Source organism: Oncorhynchus mykiss, chromosome 6 (assembly GCF_013265735.2).
Source record: "Oncorhynchus mykiss isolate Arlee chromosome 6, USDA_OmykA_1.1, whole genome shotgun sequence".
Lineage (NCBI taxonomy): Eukaryota > Metazoa > Chordata > Actinopteri > Salmoniformes > Salmonidae > Oncorhynchus > Oncorhynchus mykiss.
Window position 1 is genome coordinate 88497725 of NC_048570.1, and position 21991 is coordinate 88519715.

Genomic DNA, 21991 nt, shown 5'->3' on the forward strand with positions numbered 1-21991 from the left:
CTACCCCCTCCTTTCCCGTTTCTCACACACACTCACGTGGGCGTGGTCCTTGGCTTTGGAGGAGGGCGTGCTGCCGGAGGAGGCCACGGAGGCGGGGCTGTTGGGGGCGTCCTTCTTCAGGGCCCGTGATTTGTCCAGACCGTTTTCTGGAGGAGAATGGGCGGGGCTGGCCCTGGGAGTGGCTGGGTCCTAGAGAGAAAACAAGAGAAAAACGGTGAGTGAGAGGAAGAGAGCGAGAGAATGAGGAAATGGAGGAAACACGCTGGAACATGTACATGAAGGTCAAACAAACGCAGGCCACATGTGCAAACACAGATACACTTAGTTTCTCCTCTGTCTCCGTCACCCTAGGGGTTCCATCCCCTCTAGGTTTCTGTGAAAAGCATTTCTTTGTATAAGCATGTCTCTGTACAATAAAGGTTTTCTTTGGTACACATACACACAAGTGGATGTTACACACAACCACACAGCTCCGTTTTCCTTCTTTATGTTAGGGGAGGTTACCCTGGTGACCTTAGTGAGGGTGTGACAGCTGTTAAGGTCTCTGTCAGCTCTGGTTCCTCAACAAAGACACCAGTGTTCAGTCACTAGCTACCAGAGAGACCGGGTGGAATGTGGCTCTGCAACTCAACCACACTAACATACCAACACACTCAACCACACTAACATACCAACACACACAACCACACTAACATACCAACACACTCAACCACACTAACATACCAACACACTCATACGTGTCCACTCAACCACACTAACATACCAACACACTCAACCACACTAACATACCAACACACTCAACCACACTAACATACCAACACACTCAACCACACTAACATACCAACACACTCAACCACACTAACATACCAACACACTCAACCACACTAACATACCAACACACTCAACCACACTAACATACCAACACACTCAACCACACTAACATACCAACACACTCAACCACACTAACATACCAACACACTCACCCACACTAACATACCAACACACTCACCCACACTAACATACCAACACACTCATACGCGGCCACTCAACCACACTAACATACCAACACACTCATACGCGGCCACTCAACCACACTAACATACCAACACACTCACCCACACTAACATACCAACACACTCACCCACACTAACATACCAACACACTCAACCACACTAACATACCAACACACTCAACCACACTAACATACCAACACACTCATACGCGGCCACTCAACCACACTAACATACCAACACACTCATACACGGCCACTCAAACACACTAACATACCAACACACTCATACGCGGCCACTCAACCACACTAACATACCAACACACTCAACCACACTAACATACCAACACACTCAACCACACTAACATACCAACACACTCATACGCGGCCACTCAACCACACTAACATACCAACACACTCATACGCGGCCACTCAAACACACACATGCAAGGGACCAGCTGCTCTCACCTCATTGGACACATCCACGACCAGGTCGTCACTTTTGTCTCCATCGCTGTCCTGTTGAGAGACAGTGTTAGACAGTGACCACACTTATATCAGAGTGTGTGAGCAGTACTTCTCCTGATTAAAAGGTGATGTATGTATGTATGTGTGTGTGTGTACACGTGTGTGTGTGTGTGTGTGTGTGTACACGTGTGTGTGTGTGTGTGTGTGTACACGTGTGTGTGTGTGTGTGTGTGTACGTGTGTGTGTGTGTACGTGTGTGTGTGTGTGTACGTGTGTGTGTGTGTGTGTATGTATGTGCGCTCCCACTCACGTATCTGCTCATAGCGTCCTTCTCCTCCACCTTGCGTTTCTTGGAGTCCATGCTATAATCAGAGGAACTGCGGTGTTTGTCGCTGGCTGCACGCAGGCTGTCCGACGGAGACACAGAGTTATTCTGGAACAACAGACAGACAGACGAGGAACCATGTCAGTCACAGGAGTCTTCCCATGTAACAAAACGTCTAGGAGAAAAGTGCTCCGTTAGTTTGGGTCTTGTAGTGTGTCTTTGTGCTGTCGAGACAGCCATCTTAGAGGGGAGAGCTGCCAGGCCACCGATGAGGCGTTACCAAAAGTCCTTCAAACACACACCCCTTGACAGAGCCAAACCTCCCCTCAGAGTAGAAGATATTAACAAGCACCATGATGCATTAGTGAGGGACAGGGAGTGAGCATGACTGAGTGTGCCCAGGAGACAAACTGCACAGACTCATCTTCTCCCAGCCTTCCATTGACTGAGGCTGTTGACACACAATGCAAACAATGCAGAACTTGTTTTCCTGTCCTCCTCCTGCTATCCCTCCAAAACACACACACACACCATCAGAAAGGAAAACACCAGGTGAACAGTGCTTCTTTCTCCAGAGCTGCTGGGCTGAACGGATGACTGCTGGAGAGTGGACTGGTGTGGTGAGTTCTGACCTCACACAGGTCAGCACCTTGCCAGGACCACTCAGTGGTTATACAGTACAAAAACAAGTAGCGAGGGAGGGACAGGAAACTGACTAAACCACAGGGATTGAATGACAGGAGAGACTCAATGAGTGAGTGAGAGCACAGAAGGAACGTTGACAAAGAGCAAACAGAAACCGTTGAGAAAAAGTAGAGCAGGAAAGTTGTTGAAAAAGAGGGAGTGAAAGAGAAAAAAGGCAGCAGGCATCCAATGAGAGGCCAGTAGTGAGGCAGCTGGCATCCAATGAGGCCAGTAGTGAGGCAGCAGGCATCCAATGAGAGGCCAGTAGTGAGGCAGCAGGCATCCAATGAGAGGCCAGTAGTGAGGCAGCAGGCATCCAATGAGAGGCCAGTAGTGAGGCAGCAGGCATCCAATGAGAGGCCAGTAGTGAGGCAGCTGGCATCCAATGAGAGGCCAGTAGTGAGGCAGCTGGCATCCAATGAGAGGCCAGTAGTGAGGCAGCTGGCATCCAATGAGAGGCCAGTAGTGAGGAAGCTGGCATCCAATGAGAGGCCAGTAGTGAGGCAGCTGGCATCCAATGAGAGGCCAGTAGTGAGGCAGCAGGCATCCAATGAGAGGCCAGTAGTGAGGCAGCAGGCATCCAATGAGAGGCCAGTAGTGAGGCAGCTGGCATCCAATGAGAGGCCAGTAGTGAGGCAGCAGGCATCCAATGAGAGGCCAGTAGTGAGGAAGCTGGCATCCAATGAGAGGCCAGTAGTGAGGAAGCTGGCATCCAATGAGAGGCCAGTAGTGAGGAAGCTGGCATCCAATGAGAGGCCAGTAGTGAGGCAGCTGGCATCCAATGAGAGACCAGTCGTGAGGCAGCTGGCATCCAATGAGAAGCCAGTAGTTAGGCTGGCACTGCCAGGGTGGCACTGGGCCCTCCATGCCAAGCCCACACACTCAGTCAGCCTTTCCTTACCCACAGAGACGACAAGAGCTGCCCATTTTAACCCCTCACCCATGTCCACTGAGAAAGAAGAAACGAACGACAGCGAGAGTAAAGAAATAAAAGTAGTGAGAGAGAAGAAAAAAGAGACAGGGCCTTGTGGTTGGCAGACAGAACGAGAGAGAGAGGAGGATGTGGTTGGGCAGCGTTGGGGTGCCCCCTTCAGAAGGGCTTTCTAGGCAACATGCCCTCGTCTTGGCTGCTGCACAAAGGAATCTGCCTCTTCGTGACTAAGCCAAACCCTCCATTCTCCCCCTCCCCTTTCCCCCATCCCGGCTCTAAATATGTACATGAATGTTGCCATTGTGGCTCCAAAATGCGCAGCTTCTCTTTTGGAGAGGATAAAAGGAGAGAGACAAATAGAGGAGGATTGGCCTGAGGGGTGGAAAGAGGGGTGGTGGGGTGGGTAACTAGCTAGCTACCTCCCTCCCAGGCCCCCTCTCTCTGAGGTTGTGTGTGTTTTTGGTTTTACTATCCATGTAGGTATCAGAAGTCCTTAAGGTGTCAGCATGCTTCAGTTCGGCTGGCGGATAGCTGAAGTCGACTAGGCGAACGGAACGAGTGTGTTTGCATACTCCCTTAAAGACATTCCCTTGAAAAAAAATAGGAAAAAAGGGCAATAGTACAGCTTGTCCATTCCTCAAGTCAGAATTAACAGGCCTCGAGAAAAAAATGTGCCCAAAAAGCCCCCAAATGTTGTCATAGTACATGTATAAACTCTCCTGAAGTGTTCCGTCTGGGAAGCATGCGGACACCTTTACAAGGAGAGTAAAAACAAGGACAATTCTGACAATTGGGGACATTTCGCTGGCCCCCACAAGGGAGGGGTTAGGTTTACGGTTAGGATTCCCTTTAAGGTTAGAATTAGGTGTAGGGTAAATATAATTTGAATGGGAATATATCGTTTGGTCCCAACAAGGAAGGGGTTAGGTTTACGGTTAGGATTCCCTTTAAGGTTAGAATTAGGTTTAGGGTAAATATCATTTGAAAGGGAATACATCGTTTGGTCCCAACAAGGATAGTAAAACAACTGTGTGTGTCTGTCTGTCTAATACACAGTGGCTTTTTAAGGCCTGATTAACAGACTGGATAACCTCAGACGCCTCCTATCAGGTGACCTGAGACAACAGGACAGGAAGGGAGGAAGCGACGGAGGGAGATGAGGGAGGGGAGTGGAGTTAGCATTAGCACTGCTAATCGCAGGGGCCCAGTTTCATTCCCTTCAGACATGACTGCACCCATTCACGCTGCCCAGTCATTGGGAACCCAATCCCTGCGTTGTCACAGCCGCCACCGAGTCGCTATCCCTGGCTATCAGAGAGATTTAATCTAGTCTAATAAACAGAGGCTTTAACAAGAGAAGAAGCCCGGGGGCAGGAGGGAGGAAAAAATTCACTATCTGTGTTCAGAAATATTTACTGGAAGTAGGCAGAGAGAGAGAGACAGAGACACAGAGAGACAGAGAGAGAGAGAGAGAGAGAGAGAGAGACAAAACAATTGAGTATGAACAGAAAGGAGAGAGAGAGAGAGAGAGAGAGAGAGAGAGAGAGAGACAAAACGATTGAGTATGAAGAGAAAGGAGAGAGAGACAGAGACAGACAGAGACAGAGAGACAGAGACAGAGAGAGACAGAGACAGAGAGACAGAGACAGAGAGACAGAGACAGAGAGACAGAGACAGAGACAGAGAGAGAGACAGAGAGACAAAACGATTGAGTATGAACAGAAAGGAGAGAGAGACAGAGAGACAAAACGATTGAGTATGAACAGAAAGGAGAGAGAGAGAGAGAGACAAAACGATTGAGTATGAACAGAAAGGAGAGAGAGACAGAGACAAAACGATTGAGTATGAACAGAAAGGAGAGAGAGACAGAGAGACAAAACGATTGAGTATGAACAGAAAGGAGAGAGAGACAGAGAGAGACAAAACGATTGAGTATGAACAGAAAGGAGAGAGAGACAGAGAGACAAAACGATTGAGTATGAACAGAAAGGAGAGAGAGAGACAAAAGGATTTTGTATGATCAGAAAGGAGAGAGACAGAGAGACAAAATGATTGAGTATGAACAGAAAGGAGAGAGCGACAGAGAGAGAGAGACAAAACGATTGAGTATGAACAGAAAGGAGAGAGAGAGAGACAAAAGGATTGAGTATGAACAGAAAGGAGAGAGAGACAGAGAGAGACAAAAGGATTGAGTATGAACAGAAAGGAGAGAGAGACAGAGAGACAGAGACAGAGAGACAGAGACAGAGAGACAGACAAAACGATTGAGTATGAACAGAAAGGAGAGAGAGACAGAGAGACAAAACGATTGAGTATGAACAGAAAGGAGAGAGAGACAGAGAGAGACAAAACGATTGAGTATGAACAGAAAGGAGAGAGAGACAGAGAGACAAAAGGATTGAGTATGAACAGAAAGGAGAGAGAGACAGAGAGAGACAGAGACAGAGAGACAGAGACAGAGACAGAGAGACAGACAAAACGATTGAGTATGAACAGAAAGGAGAGAGAGACAGAGAGACAAAACGATTGAGTATGAACAGAAAGGAGAGAGAGACAGAGAGAGACAAAACGATTGAGTATGAACAGAAAGGAGAGAGAGAGACAAAAGGATTGAGTATGAACAGAAAGGAGAGAGAGACAGAGAGAGAGAGAGAGACAAAAGGATTGAGTATGAACAGAAAGGAGAGAGAGACAGAGAGACAAAACGATTGAGTATGAACAGAAAGGAGAGAGAGAGACAAAAGGATTGAGTATGAACAGAAAGGAGAGAGAGAATGATTACAACAAACCAACAAAAGGAAAAGGAGCGCATTAGAAAACAAAGAAGCAGAATGAGGCTGGAGAGAAAGATGGAGGAGAGGAGGGGTGGATAGATGGAAGGAGTAAAAGGCAGAGAGGAGGGAGGAGGGGTGGATAGATGGAAGGAGTAAAAGGCAGAGAGGAGGGAGGAGGGGTGGATAGATGGAAGGAGTAAAAGGCAGAGAGGAGGGAGGAGGGGTGGATAGATGGAAGGAGTAAAAGGCAGAGAGGAGGGAGGAGGGGTGGATAGATGGAAGGAGTAAAAGGCAGAGAGGAGGGAGGAGGGGTGGAGAGATGGAAGGAGTAAAAGGCAGAGAGGAGGGAGGAGGGGTGGAGAGATGGAAGGAGTAAAGGCAGAGAGGAGGGAGGAGGGGTGGAGAGATGGAAGGAGTAAAAGGCAGAGAGGAGGGAGGAGGGGTGGATAGATGGAAGGAGTAAAAGGCAGAGAGGAGGGAGGAGGGGTGGATAGATGGAAGGAGTAAAAGGCAGAGAGGAGGGAGGAGGGGTGGAGAGATGGAAGGAGTAAAAGGCAGAGAGGAGGGAGGAGGGGTGGAGAGATGGAAGGAGTAAAGGCAGAGAGGAGGGAGGAGGGGTGGAGAGATGGGCGACAGTAAATCCTCTTAGGAGAGACGAGAGTCAAAGTCTCTTTTAATTGTGATGAAATGATAGAGCGGGCTAATCCTCGCCTGCTGACTGGAGTCATTTTCCACCTGGATTAGATAGTGTAGAGGAGGAAGCAGCTCCAGCTCTATGAGCCAGACTCGGCTCCCCCAGTCATTATTTGATTGCAGAATAGCTTATACCAGACAAAACGTGTGTGTTCTACTGCAGGGATCAGGAATTTTACATTTCTAACAAGGCGTGGTGTTTAAAGTCTATGCAAAGTGCCTTAGTCACCAAACAGACTGGCTCAATGTCAATGTCAAGGGAGAACAAGGTGGGTGAGAGAGAGGGTGAGAGAGAGGGTGAGAGAGAGAGGGCTGTGGAGATGGGGGGGGCTCAGAAGAATAAAGGAGAACTTACCGTGCTCGACTCTCGTTCTTTTACCAGAGGGATCGCCAGGGGGGAGTGAAAGGATGACAGGCCAAGAGGGAGAAAGTGAAAAGAACGTTAGTACGAATGGCAACATGTATTGTGACTTAATGTGTTGCAGTCACGAGAAAAATACATTTTTAAATACGTTGGTTTCACAGTCAGACAAGTTAATTTCATGAGTGTTTACAGCCACTATGGTATGAGAGTACATGGACATCAGGCCACCCAACTCATACTCAAACAAAATTAGCACAGAACCAAAATGGCTGTAATTTAGAGCCGCAAATGCCCACTGAGCAGGGACAAAATGGCCGCAATATCAAACCACAATGCCTATTGTAGGGATCCAAAATGGCTGCAATGCAGTGACACTGCACATTGAGCAGAACCACATAACTATCCACACCCTTAAGCGCCTCACCTCTGTGCTCCAGGTCGTGGTTGTTCTTCTCGTCCTTGACGGAGGGCAGGTGGGCCTGGCTGCCCAGAGCACCCAGCGCCAGCAGACCGGAGCCTGCCACACCAGGGATGGGGGGTATGCCGGGGGGCTGTAGGCCCGAGGGGTGCGGGGGCATCTGGATGGGTGGCCCACCGTGGGCAGCGTGGGACAGGTGCTGAGCCTGGAGCTGCTGTTGCTGTTGGGGAACAAGACATAGGACAAGTGGGTCGGCTGGGAAGAGACCGGGGGACTGGATATACAACACATGGAGGGGGCTTAGTTCAGGTGGGCACAACGTTACACAAACTCTCAGAAATATGTAGTCTAGAGCTGATGTCAATGCCACATTCCTATCTGCAGAGGTCTAAACGTGGCACTCCACTGGATAACAAGCCCTGGTACTGTGGTTCTCAAATCTCCTCTCCAGGAACCCTATGTTACTATTGTGTTTTAGAACAGAACTAGTTCACCAAGTCAAGGGCTTGATGATTAGTTGACAAGATGAATCAGGTGTGCTAGTTCTGGAAGAGATCAAATATATTAACTGGCTGGGGGTCCCCGAGGAGAGGTTTGGACCGGCTGGGGGTCCCCGAGGAGAGGTTTGAGAACCATTGTCCTAGTACATAAAGTTGTTAGTCTCCCTCCCCAATAACAGTCCTAAACCATGGGAAGGAGGGAGTTGGGGAGTTGAATTAAACTGCAGTCCTCATGTTTGTTAAAGATTAGTAGGTAACAACCATCCTTAGCAATAAGGACATCTTCCTCAGAAATACCTCAGACTTATGAGGATGGGCCCCCCCCATCCTTCACACACACCCCTCGTATCCTTCACACACACACAACCCCCCCCCCCGTATCCTTCACACACACCCCCAGTATCCTTCACCCCCCCCCCCCCCCCCCCCCCCCCCCGTGTCCTTCACACACACCCCCAGTATCCTTCACCCCCCCCCCCTCCCCCCCGTATCCTTCTCACACACACACAAACCCCTCGTATCCTTCACACAGACACCCCCCCATATCCTTCACACATGTCGTACTAAAGAAAGTCCACCTCATTTTATGAGCAGGCTACACTTGATAGATACTGGATGAACTGCGCCCAAACACCAGCTGTCTGCAGCAATTAGTGAGAAGCAGCCGGCAACACAACAACTGCTAGTTACCCGTCCAGGCTTCCAACTCGAAGATCTCTATTCTATGTGGACTGTTTTAGCAGACACTACAGACAAGAACATGGACGGGGATGTATTCCCAGAGGGTTGCACATGGGGTTAATTTCACACACGGCATGACCGCAGGTGAAAATAAAAACTGCAAACCCTTCAACACCCAACAAGCAAAGCCAGCCGCCCACCTCCTGGCCCTCTGGCAAAGCCTGTTAACAGGCAGAGAGGGCGGGACACAGACACTTAGCCCTCCCAAGAGCCTGTCAACGTCAGAGAGAGAGCGAGAGCGCGAGAGAAAGAGAGGGCAGAGAGAGAGTGAGAGACAGAGAGGGAGAGCGAGACGAGATCGACTCAGGGATCCAGACTAACAGGCGGGAGTTAAATAGCCACTCAGCTGAAAAGGGGAAGCGAGTGCTTTAAAACCAGGTTAAATAACACTTAGCACATCCATCATTTGTCAGTCCCAAACCAATCTATTGACCTTCCTGATAGCTAGCTGGGAGTATTATACCCCTGACCCATACTCCTCATTAGAAGGAGAGGAGGGGGAAACACATACACACAGCTTGTAAGCCGTTTAACAGTAAAGGTTGATCAAGTCTGGTCTCTTAACAATAGGCCTATTATCCAGTAGGCTCATTATCTGGAGCTGAGGGGCTGGCGGTATAGAATGGATGGAACCCACTTAGACAGGCAGGATTGTTAATCAATATTGTGCTGGTGGTGTGTGGAGCAGAGGCCTATGTGTGTTAGGGAGGGAGGAAAAGGATAGAGCAGAGAAGTCCCTGTTGAGGGTGCCTAATGAGGGAAGCATGCAGAGAAGCATCATCAAGAAGTCTCATTAAGGGGCCACCGAGGCGGACGAGGAGAAGAGTGAGGGATAGGGGAAATAAACTGCCCCCGATTCAATATTCCTGGATAAAGAGGTGACCGACTTCCTTTCACACTTATCTGTTTTCATCTGTGTAAATGACTCCAAATCTTAGCCGGGTTTTGTCAGGAGGGGATGAGCAGAGAAGAGACTATTAAAGCTAACGGGGCAAATCACAGCTCCCACAGACAGACTGTTAGTGTTGATTCCAGCTGACTCTATGACAGAATAACTGGCTGGCAGACTACCTGACTAAAGAGCATAGAAACAAACGAGGCTGGGTTCCAATACTTTAAAGTGCTTCCTTTCCTGCACTGACCTTTTTTTGGATCAAGGAAAGCGAACAAAGGGAAGGAAGCCAATTTTCAGTATCGAGACATCCAATGCATGCTTTAGTTCCCGACTTCCTACCACACAGTGGTTATCTGTTGTTACAAAACCACTTGACATGCTAACAGTGGCAGCAATTCAAACAAACGTCAACCACATCTCTTCTCATTCCCTCCATCCATCCCACTCCCAAACACTGACCATGAAGGCTGGGTAGACAGCATGTTGCTGTTGCTGTAGGAGTCAAAGAAAAAGGGTGGTAAGAGGAGGTAGCTGTGGCTAGGGAAGATCTCAATTGCACACTCAAGTCCTCTCTTCTTCTCAAAACACATTGAGGAGGTCAGAGGTGTGGGACCTCTGGCTTTCTCATCCAATGGGTTTTAAGGAGATGAGGAGAGAGGACGCAAAGAGTACGCAATTGAGATATTCCTTAGTTCTAGCTCAGTAATAATGCTAGCTATAGCTCCATGCTTGCTAATGCTAGCTATAGCTCCATGCTTGCTAATGCTAGCTATAGCTCCATGCTTGCTAATGCTAGCTATAGCTCCATGCTTGCTAATGCTAGCTATAGCTCCATGCTTGCTAATGCTAGCTATAGCTCCATGCTTGCTAATGCTAGCTATAGCTCCATGCTTGCTAATGCTAGCTATAGCTCCATGCTTGCTAATGCTAGCTATAGCTCCATGCTTGCTAATGCTAGCTATAGCTCCATGCCTGCTAATGCTAGCTATAGCTCCATGCTTGCTAATGCTAGCTATAGCTCCATGCCTGCTAATGCTAGCTATAGCTCCATGCTTGATAATGCTAGCTATAGCTCCATGTTAGCTACTGCTAGCTATAGCTCCATGCTTGCTAATGCTAGGAGGCTTACCACAGGTGCATGCAATGCAGTACAGTTTGAGTGGTAAGGCTACGATAACACAATGTCCAAAGTGAAATGGACTGTGAGAACACATTGTTGGTCAGCAGTATGAGAGTCCTTCAAGGGGGCTGAGGTACCTGCAATGGCTGAGGTTCTTATGCCAGTCACACAGTGGCGTGTATTAATTTGTTTTCAGGTGTTGAGTAGAAATATATATATTTTTTAAATACTCATTAAATAGAGAGATAGGCCTACACATACTGACGTATAGGGCAATATAAAAGTCTGGTCTTTACTAGCAGTCTAATTTCTGTATTCTTTAGACTGTGTAGTGTCCATTTAGCCAGTTTGCTACGCTCCACCTAGATGAAAACCAAAGCCATATCTACGAGACATCTAATATGTAAATAATGAGGTACTAAAATGTACACAGAGGTTTGAGCCAATGTGACTGCAGACAAATGCCCTCTGTGTGAAAAAAGGGACACACTCAAACCAAATGGAAATGTGAATTTGACACTCAAATCTGCAGCAAAAAAAAACCCATGCAAAGTGAAGGAGTGGGTCCTCCAATTAGAAAATGTTTGGCCCAGAACAACAAAACGGGCGCTGGAATACATGTTTTACATGAATCGTGTGTCCAACAGATGACCATTTACATAGGGTTTACTAGATCAGATATGCAAAACACCAACAGTAACCCATCTGTTAACCATTGATGTTGCCTTTAGGTACAAATCTGGAATCAGCTTTCCCTGCCCGAATCCCAACTTTAACCATTGGGGTGGAAACTTGTTAAACTGGTCTTAGATCAGTGTCTGGGGGAAACTTCATCCTGCCCTGTTAACCTTTATCTAAGAACAAGGCGGTGCTAAAAAAAGCTAGTAGCTTCACACACGACCTAAATGAATGGGCACCTAGTTTGTCTACTTGGTAAGATTAACAATGAACAGACCCGTGATTACTTCGGAATGGGTTAACGTTCTGGAACACCATGTGCAAACTGTTTGTACACCAACTGTGCTGGTTGTCTGGAGAGCTAGATTAGTGCACCTGTGTTATGGGAAGCAATGGGAAACAGTATGTAAACTGTTGTCTGTCCAGAGCTATATTACTGTATGAAACCATATAAACAGTTTGTATACAAACTGGCAGGTATGCAGTGTTGTAGTGGGGGTTGTAAAACCCTGTTAGAATATGCTGTTTAGTGGAGAGCCCTCTCTCTCAGGTCACTCTGTGCCTGGGGAAGAGGACAGATTAGCAGGTAGTATATCTCCTGAGATAACACTGGCCTGGCCTGGGGAGGGGAGACTGACTGACTACTGGGAAAAAAAATCTGACCCGGTCAGGGTGATTCGGTCAGGGTGCACTCTGTGTGTGTCACTCCCTTTCTGGAGGACTGGGTGTGTGTCGCTCAAGTTTTTCCACACCAATCTCGACCAACCATTTCTGCATGGACCTCGTTTTGTGCACGGGGGCATTGTCATGCTGAAACAGGAAATGGACTTCTCTAAAGTGTTGCCAAAAAGTTGGAAGCACAGAATCGTCTAGAATGTCATTGTATGATGTAGCAATTTGATTTCCCTTCACTAAGGGTCCTGAAACATGAAAAACAGCCCCAGACCATTATTCCTCCTCCATCTAACTTTACAGTTGGCACTATGCATTCGGGCAGGTAGCATTCTCCTGGCATCCACCAAATCCAGATTCGTCCATCAGACTGCCAGATGGTGAAGCGTGATTCATATTTCCATTTGTCCAGACTCCAATGGCGGCAAGCTTTACACCACTCCAGCTGATGCTTGGCACTGCGAATGTTGATCTTAGGCTTGTGTGCGGCTGCTTGGCCATGGAACCCCATTTCATGAAGCTCCCAACAAACAGTTATTGTGCTGAAGTTGCTTCCAGGGGCAGTTTGGAACTCTGTAGTGAGTGTTGCAACCGAGGACAGACGATTTTTACACTCTACAGCACACGGCGGTCCCATTCTGTGAGCTTGTGTGGCCTACGCCTTCGCGGCTGAGCCTTTGTTGCTCCTAGACCTTTCCACTTCACAACAACAGCACTTACAGTTGAACGGGGCAGCTCAAGTAGGGCAGAAATGAGACGACTTGTTGGAAAGGTGGCATCCTATGACAGTGCCACATTGAAAGTCACTGAGCTCTTTAGTAAGGCTACTGCCAATGTTTGTCTATGGAGATTGCATGGCTGCATGCTCGATTTTATACACCTGTCAGTAACAGGTGTGGCTGAAATAGCCAAATCCACTGATTTGAAGGGGTGTCCACATATACTTGTGTCTGTGTGTGTGTCTGTGTGTGTGTGTCTGTGTGTGTGTGTCTGTGTCTGTGTATATATATGCGTCTCTCTTCCTCTTCATCAGGGCTGAGTTAAGTCTATGGATCTTCTTTCTCAGACAAATTACTCTGCATTTGTGTCCCTCAGTGCAAAGATGACATAGTCGAGTCCCTTAGGTTGAAAGAAAACAGGGTTAAATGTAAACTTCTGTCACTCTCCCTGTCAATTTAGTTTCTCCCTCTGATAGAAGTGTGTGTGTGACTGTGTGTATTGTGCCTCCGTTTGACACTGGACATCGTTTAGTCAGACAGGCACATCAACTAGCCAAACCCTGCTGGCTTCTGATTACCGTCAGATATTTAATGACCTCCCTCTTCCATCCCTCTATCCCTTGCTCTCTCCCCCCACACAGTGGCAGCACGGAAATTGATTTCCTGCCATCTCTTCCTCCAACAAATAAAAGCCTGTTTTCATAGTGTTTGTGTGCCAAGCTGCCGAGCTCAACAGCCCTGCCCCTGCTTAATGGCAAAGGCGTGTCTGTCTGTCTGTCCGCTGGACAGTAAAATTAAACCACCTGGTGGCTGGAAGGAGAGGAGGAAGTAATTACCTTGGAAACGGGGGTCACAGTCTTGGCTCATTGCCTTAATTGAATTCCAATATCTGCCTCTGGCCGGCTTGACCCCACCTATGGGGCTGGCTAACTGCTAGCTAAGCGCTAAGGTCTTCAGGATAGCTACTGACAGCTAGGGGGTCAGCTAGCTAACCACTAAGGGCTTCAGGATAGCTACTGACAGCTAGGGGGTCAGCTAGCTAACCGCTAAGGGCTTCAGGATAGCTAACCGCTAAGGGCTTCAGGATAGCTACTGACAGCTAGGGGGTCAGCTAGCTAACCGCTAAGGGCTTCAGGATAGCTACGGATCTTCTAGCTCGAACTAGTAAAAACAGCTAGCATGTTAGCTTTATATAATAGGGCGGAAGGAACAATAGATGTTCTAGGAACTTAGGAAGACGAGGTGTTGTCATTTCAGAGTGTTCAGATTCCCAGATGGGTCCGACTGCTCCTAGAAACACACTGGGCTTCTGGCCACCTCATCAGCAAGCCCCTGGTTAACTGGATCAGGTGTGCACGACTGGAATAGATCAAATAAGTGGAATGAGGAGAGCTTTGACTTTCAGGGTTAAGGGATTACTAGGTACAGCCTTATTACGATACAGCCACAACATGGTTAAGTTCTATAGCCTAGTTTCCATAGAGCTCTAAGATGATGTGTGTGTGGGGGGTGGGGAGAGGCTATAACAGTAAGTGTAATCTCAGCTTCAGGACACTACTGGTGAGCCTATAGAGGAATGAGAAGGCTGAGAGGTAGCGATGAAGACTGCACTGGCTGGAGCCCCTTATCCAATTAAAAACATCCTTACTGGCAAAGTGGAATCAGAGCAAAGCCCCATGATCTGATCAGTGTTGCCGCTCTAATCTCAGCCAGGTCTTTACGTTACCCTCTCTGTGAACATCTTAGTTCACAACCAACACCAGCCAGCCACTCTCTCAGTTCACAACCAACACCAGCCAGCCACTCTCTCAGTTCACAACCAACACCAGCCAGCCACTCTCTCAGCCCACAACCAACACCAGCCAGCCACTCTCTCAGTTCACAACCAACACCAGCCAGCCACTCTCTCAGCCCACAACCAACACCAGCCAGCCACTCTCTCAGCCCACAACCAACACCAGCCAGCCACTCTCTCGGTTCACAACCAACACCAGCCAGCCACTCTCTCGGTTCACAACCAACACCAGCCACTCTCTCGGCCCACAACCAACACCAGCCACTCTCTCGGCCCACAACCAACACCAGCCACTCTCTCGGCCCACAACCAACACCAGCCACTCTCTCGGCCCACAACCAACACCAGCCACTCTCTCGGCCCACAACCAACACCAGCCACTCTCTCGGCCCACAACCAACACCAGCCACTCTCTCGGCCCACAACCAACACCAGCCACTCTCTCGGCCCACAACCAACACCAGCCACTCTCTCGGCCCACAACCAACACCAGCCACTCTCTCGGCCCACAACCAACACCAGCCACTCTCTCGGCCCACAACCAACACCAGCCACTCTCTCGGCCCACAACCAACACCAGCCACTCTCTCGGCCCACAACCAACACCAGCCACTCTCTCGGCCCACAACCAACACCAGCCACTCTCTCGGCCCACAACCAACACCAGCCACTCTCTCGGCCCACAACCAACACCAGCCACTCTCTCGGCCCACAACCAACACCAGCCACTCTCTCGGCCCACAACCAACACCAGCCACTCTCTCGGCCCACAACCAACACTAGCCACTCTCTCGGCCCACAACCAACACCAGCCACTCTCTCGGCCCACAACCAACACCAGCCACTCTCTCGGCCCACAACCAACACCAGCCACTCTCTCGGCCCACAACCAACACCAGCCACTCTCTCGGCCCACAACCAACACCAGCCACTCTCTCGGCCCACAACCAACACCAGCCACTCTCTCGGCCCACAACCAACACCAGCCACTCTCTCGGCTCACAACCAACACCAGCCACTCTCTCGGCTCACAACCAACACCAGCCACTCTCTCGGCTCACAACCAACACCAGCCACTCTCTCGGTTCACAACCAACACCAGCCACTCTCTCGGTTCACAACCAACACCAGCCATTCTCTCGGTTCACAACCAACACCAGCCACTCTCTCGGTTCACAACCAACACCAGCCACTCTCTCGGTTCACAACCAACACCAGCCACTCTCTCGGTTCACAACCAACACCAGCCACTCTCTCGGTTCACAACCAACACCAGCCACTCTCTCGGCTCACAACCAACACCAGCCACTCTCTCGGTTCACAACCAACACTAGCCACTCTCTCGGTTCACAACCAACACCAGCCACTCTCTCGGTTCACAACCAACACCAGCCACTCTCTCGGTTCACAACCAACACCAGCCACTCTCTCGGTTCACAACCAACACCAGCCACTCTCTCGGTTCACAACCAACACCAGCCATTGCAGGAGGGGGGCCCTTGAAGGACTGCTTTCTGACTGAGTGACATACTGCTGACCAGTTGGGATAGTATGTATAATTGAAGATAAATTAATCAAAACCACCATGGTAACTGGTAAATCAAAGACAGTGCATCACATAAGGTACATCAACTCATAATGAAAAACCAGTGGTGACAGGGGCAACGCTGCACGTGGGAGGGGTATGGTGGTGACAGGGGCAACGCTGCACGTGGGAGGGGTATGGTGGTGACATAGTGTGGCAAGCTAGTGCCCCCCTCCAAAGATCCTCTACCAGGACGCTCCAGTAACCATCCTCTAACAGAGAGAGAGAGGACTACATCAGCAGCCATATATATATATATATATATATCAAACAACATGTAGTGCACTTTGAACAAGAGAGAGAGATCTATGGGATAGCTGGGCCTAAATCTTTGTGAAATGAGAGTTGAGACAGTATATTGCTAGTGGACTACAGGGCCCCTCCGTACATGCAGGTTTACCCCCGTCTCTGGCTGAATGAAGTAAAGTAAGAGGGGTACACACGGTGAGAGGCAGATTGGGAAGTCCACGTACCCCGATGATGGCATTGAGCTCAGTCATCGTGACCTGCTTGGCACGCTCAACAGCCTGAGCAACCTGCTGCTGGTGCTGGTGGGGAGAAACACAGAGACCAGGTTTAGTCAACTTTAGATAGGGTACTGTACAGCAAGTCTCCATGGTTAGAGAGCCTGCTTCATAGACACAGATTTATTAAGACAGAATTAGGCTCATCGTGGGTTAAACTTATCAAAACCGTAACATGTGAACAGGGATTAAGCGTCAATAATATAGGGCCTGAAAAGAGGCTCTATACAACAGGCCTATACAACCATGGGAACACCAGAAGGTTTTTATGTTAAGACTGCATTAGGATGGATGTGTGGGGGACTCACCTCTTGTGACAGGAAAGGCATGATCTGTGCGAGAATTGCGTTGAGACGTTTAGCAATCTCAGTCTGGAAGAGAGAGGAGAGAGGAACATGGTGAGGACTACATCAGCAGCCAGCTGGAATTACTAACAGAGAGAGAGAGGACTACATCAGCAGCCAGCTGGGATTACTAACAGAGAGAGAGAGAGGACTACATCAGCAGCCATCTGGGATTACTAATAAAGAGAGAGAGGACTACATCCGCAGCCATCTGGGATTACTAATAGAGAGAGAGAGGACTACATCAGCAGCCATCTGGGATTACTAATAGAGAGAGAGGGGACTACATCAGCAGCCATCTGGGATTACTAACAGAGAGAGAGAGAGGACTACATCAGCAGCTATCTGGGATTACTAACAGAGAGAGAGAGGACTACATCAGCAGCCAGCTGGGATTACTAACAGAGAGAGAGAGGACTACATCAGCAGCCAGCTGGGATTACTAACAGAGAGAGAGATAGGACTACATCAGCAGCCAGCTGGGATTACTAACAGAGAGAGAGAGGACTACATCAGCAGCCAGCTGGGATTACTAACAGAGAGAGAGAGAGGACTACATCAGCAGCCAGATGGGATTACTAACAGAGAGAGAGAGAGGACTACATCAGCAGCCAGCTGGGATTACTAACAGAGAGAGAGAGGACTACATCAGCAGCCAGCTGGGATTACTAACAGAGAGAGAGAGAGGACTACATCAGCAGCCAGATGGGATTACTAACAGAGAGAGAGATAGGACTACATCAGCAGCCAGATGGGATTACTAACAGAGAGAGAGAGGACTACATCAGCAGCCAGATGGGATTACTAACAGAGAGAGAGAGAGAGAGGACTACATCAGCAGCCAGCTTGGATTACTAACAGAGAGAGAGAGGACTACATCAGCAGCCAGATGGGATTACTAACAGACAGAGAAGATGACAATGTCAATGTTTACACCTCTACCGCACCTTCCAAGAAACCATTTCAGTGTTGGTTGGTTGAACACAGACACACACACCACTATGCTTGATAACACAGCAAGGGGGAATGTCCCCCCCCCCCCCCCCCCCACACACCTAAATCCCTCAGTCCACTCCAGAGTCCACCTAGACCCCGGTGTCCCATTGCTCTTAACTGAAATGAATGGGGGGGGGGAAGCTCTCCTTAAAACAAACCAACTCTGGTCTCCCTCTATCCCACATCCATTAGACAGCTGGCCTTATTTCATTAGCCGTTTGAAATATGATAATACCATTTGGGAGGAGGAAGACAAACCAGGGTAATACTTCACAATTACTACGCAGCCATTTCACAGAAGACAGGGAAAGAAAGGAGAGGGGAGGCTGGCTGACTAGCAATATCTATCACCAACATCATTGGTATAGAGCGGGGGGGGGGGGGGGGGGGAACAATACCTTGGGCCTGACTCAGACAGCACTTTAGAGCCCCACATTTGGAGGGCTGGACCCAGTTCTGCTGCTCTTGAATATCCACAGACATAGTCGCCAAAACACAATCCTTTTCCTCCCAACTTATTTCCAGAGAGGAACAGAGGAGAGACTTGAAGCTAATCTAATTTGACTGTGTTGGGGAGAGAAGAACTAATGGATTGTGGGGCAGATGGCCCAGCAGGTGTATGTGAGCGTGGGACAGAGAGCCGGGGGCTTTCTCCTTGGTTTCTTCACACATTCCTCTCATTTTACCTTGTTTAATGGTAAAGAGGGGATGGAAGAAAGAGGGGGTGGTAGTGGCCTTTTGCCCTGCTGTGGTGTCACTTCTGTTTTACTCTGAGGAAGGGAGGAAGGAAGGAAGGGAGGAAGGAGTGAGGGGGGAGAGAGACCTATTCTGACCTGTCAGGAACTCACAACCCCCTTAACCCCAGGCAGACTCCCCTCATATTTTTCATTCCCCTCCTCCAATCCCTCCATCTACATCCTCCCCCTTCCATTCCTGTCCCCTCTCTCTCCTGTTGCCAGGGCAACGGCGGCCCAGCAGGCCCTGTCTGGCGGTGGTGATCATTATGTAAATTGGGCCTGGGCTTGACCATAGCAGGCTGTAAAATCATATTACGCGCAGAGGCAGGTCATTAAATAGAATTTTTCTGGGCTGTCGATCAGATCAGAGGGAGACATTAATGGGGGATAAGAGGGAGGAGGAGGGGAGCGCGGGGGGTGACTAGTCTTCATCTCTGGAAACAAGAAGAGACACACAGCTAGATCTGTAGAGGCTGGACTCAACCTAAGAACCAAATATCCTCAGTGTTTCAACCACACTACACATAACATGCACAATAGACAACAAAACAGCCACCATTTTCAATCGTTCATTCACGATTCCTCGTATAAGGGGACTTGCATGGATTGGAATTGGAACGTGTTCGGAGTTGAGTTTACACGTTGTTCTTTCTGGATGAGCGGCTCGCTGGCACAAGCCGAGCTGGAACACCAGGTGCTCAGACAGCCGTGACCTCACCAACGGCGTGTTGCCTTTAGGGTTGATCCAGGTTACAACATTCCTGGAACGTTCTCCCAACCTTAACGTGGACTCTGGAGGACCTGCTCTGGTCAGCTGGTGAGGTGCTCCTGGCTCTGACCAGGATGTATAGAAAGTGCTCTAGAAATACTCACACACAAACCAGGAGTTAGAAATCCTTTAGCAGAAACTGTCACTAATCTTGTCTTTTCTCCTCAAGAGGCAGGCATCCTCTCTCCTTTGAAAAGGCCTAAGATACCGACTGACCAAAAGCATACAGGGAACTCCATTCTAAAGCATCCAGGGAACTCCATTCTAAAGCATCCAGGGAACTCCATTCAAAAGCATCCAGGGAACTCCATTCAAAAGCATCCAGGGAACTCCATTCAAAAGCATCCAGGGAACTCCATTCAAAAGCATCCAGGGAACTCCATTCAAAAGCATCCAGGGAACTCCATTCTAAAGCATCCAGGGAACTCCATTCAAAAGCATCCAGGGAACTCCATTCTAAAGCATCCAGGGAACTCCATTCTAAAGCATCCAGGGAACTCCATTCTAAAGCATCCAGGGAACTCCATTCTAAAGCATCCAGGGAACTCCATTCTAAAGCATCCAGGGAACTCCATTCTAAAGCATCCAGGGAACTCCATTCTAAAGCATCCAGGGAACTCCATTCTAAAGCATCCAGGGAACTCCATTCTAAAGCATCCAGAGAACTCCATTCTAAAGCATCCAGGGAACTCCATTCTAAAGCATCCAGGGAACTCCATTCTAAAGCATCCAGGGAACTCCATTCTAAAGCATCCAGGGAACTCCATTCTAAAGCATCCAGGGAACTCCATTCTAAAGCATCCAGGGAACTCCATTCTAAAGCATCCAGGGAACTCCATTCTAAAGCATCCAGGGAACTCCATTCTAAAGCATCCAGGGAACTCCATTCTAAAGCATCCAGGGAACTCCATTCTAAAGCATCCAGGGAACTCCATTCTAAAGCATCCAGGGAACTCCATTCTAAAGCATCCAGGGAACTCCATTCTAAAGCATCCAGGGAACTCCATTCAAAAGCATCCAGGGAACTCCATTCAAAAGCATCCAGGGAACTCCATTCAAAAGCATCCAGGGAACTCCATTCTAAAGCATCCAGGGAACTCCATTCTAAAGCATCCAGGGAACTCCATTCTAAAGCATCCAGGGAACTCCATTCTAAAGCATCCAGGGAACTCCATTCAAAAGCATCCAGAGAACTCCATTCAAAAGCATCCAGAGAACTCCATTCAAAAGCATCCAGAGAACTCCATTCAAAAGCATCCAGAGAACTCCATTCAAAAGCATCCAGAGAACTCCATTCAAAAGCATCCAGAGAACTCCATTCAAAAGCATCCAGGGAACTCCATTCTAAAGCATCCAGGGAACTCCATTCAAAAGCATCCAGAGAACTCCATTCAAAAGCATCCAGAGAACTCCATTCAAAAGCATCCAGAGAACTCCATTCAAAAGCATCCAGAGAACTCCATTCAAAAGCATCCAGAGAACTCCATTCAAAAGCATCCAGAGAACTCCATTCAAAAGCATCCAGAGAACTCCATTCTAAAGCAACCAGGGAACTCCATTCTAAAGCATCCAGGGAACTCCATTCTAAAGCATCCAGGGAACTCCATTCTAAAGCATCCAGGGTACTCCATTCAAAAGAGCCAGAAAGAAACAGTTATATCGGCTGTCAAAAGGACAAAACTACTCAGATGTCAGGAGCGAATCACTAGCCAGTAAACATAGAGGGGACAAGTAGCAGAGTTTCAGTAGAATACTAGTCAGATGTCATTTCATGGACACTTGCCGAAGAGCTACTTTCACTACACTCATTCAGTAAATAATACTACCTCATAACACCTGTCAATTACCAGGGACCTTATAATAGAATATTACCCCAATACATAACTGTATAGATCCCCCCATCACATTCATGTTGGAGACCAGAGAAACAAAATGGTGCCAACGAGTGTGGACGACAGTGTACGCACGCACGGCGTCGACTCAACGCCATCAGCTTTTAGGCCAGGAGGCGGATAAAATAAGGTATTGTCACTTTAAGCCAATGAAAACCAAGCCCTTGAGCGGCGTGGCAGTAAAGGCTGTTCACTCCGGCTCCACAATTACAGGTACTCAGTGGCTCGGAGCTGTCTGGTGCTGCTAGTATAGAGGCCTCTCAGAGGATGGCCTTGTCAACAGCTCTGTGTTGAAAACCATTTGCCTGTTTGTCGCTGGAAGCCCCTAGCCGAGTGGAGAGGACGAGACTGATGAGGT

At 48.6% G+C, this 21991-nt stretch overlaps 1 protein-coding gene across 9 annotated transcripts in view; it reads right to left on the reverse strand.

The window, feature by feature from the left end:
- The window catches only part of LOC110517398 (transducin-like enhancer protein 3-B), a 45819-nt gene that overhangs the window by 12268 nt on the left and 11560 nt on the right, over positions 1 to 21991 (reverse strand). For 3 of the 9 annotated variants that reach the window (XM_036981409.1, XM_036981408.1, XM_036981410.1), the window contains exons 6-13: positions 17204 to 17266; positions 16815 to 16919; positions 10262 to 10294; positions 7673 to 7886; positions 7240 to 7301; positions 1788 to 1910; positions 1478 to 1528; positions 37 to 189 (exon numbers count right to left, since the gene is read on the reverse strand). In XM_036981409.1, coding sequence (XP_036837304.1) covers positions 37 to 189; positions 1478 to 1528; positions 1788 to 1910; positions 7240 to 7301; positions 7673 to 7886; positions 10262 to 10294; positions 16815 to 16919; positions 17204 to 17266 — 804 coding nt within the window. The remainder of the gene's footprint in view (positions 1 to 36; positions 190 to 1477; positions 1529 to 1787; positions 1911 to 7239; positions 7302 to 7672; positions 7887 to 10261; positions 10295 to 16814; positions 16920 to 17203; positions 17267 to 21991) is intronic. The other 6 variants (XM_036981411.1, XM_036981413.1, XM_036981418.1 and 3 more) reach the window with 6 other exon arrangements.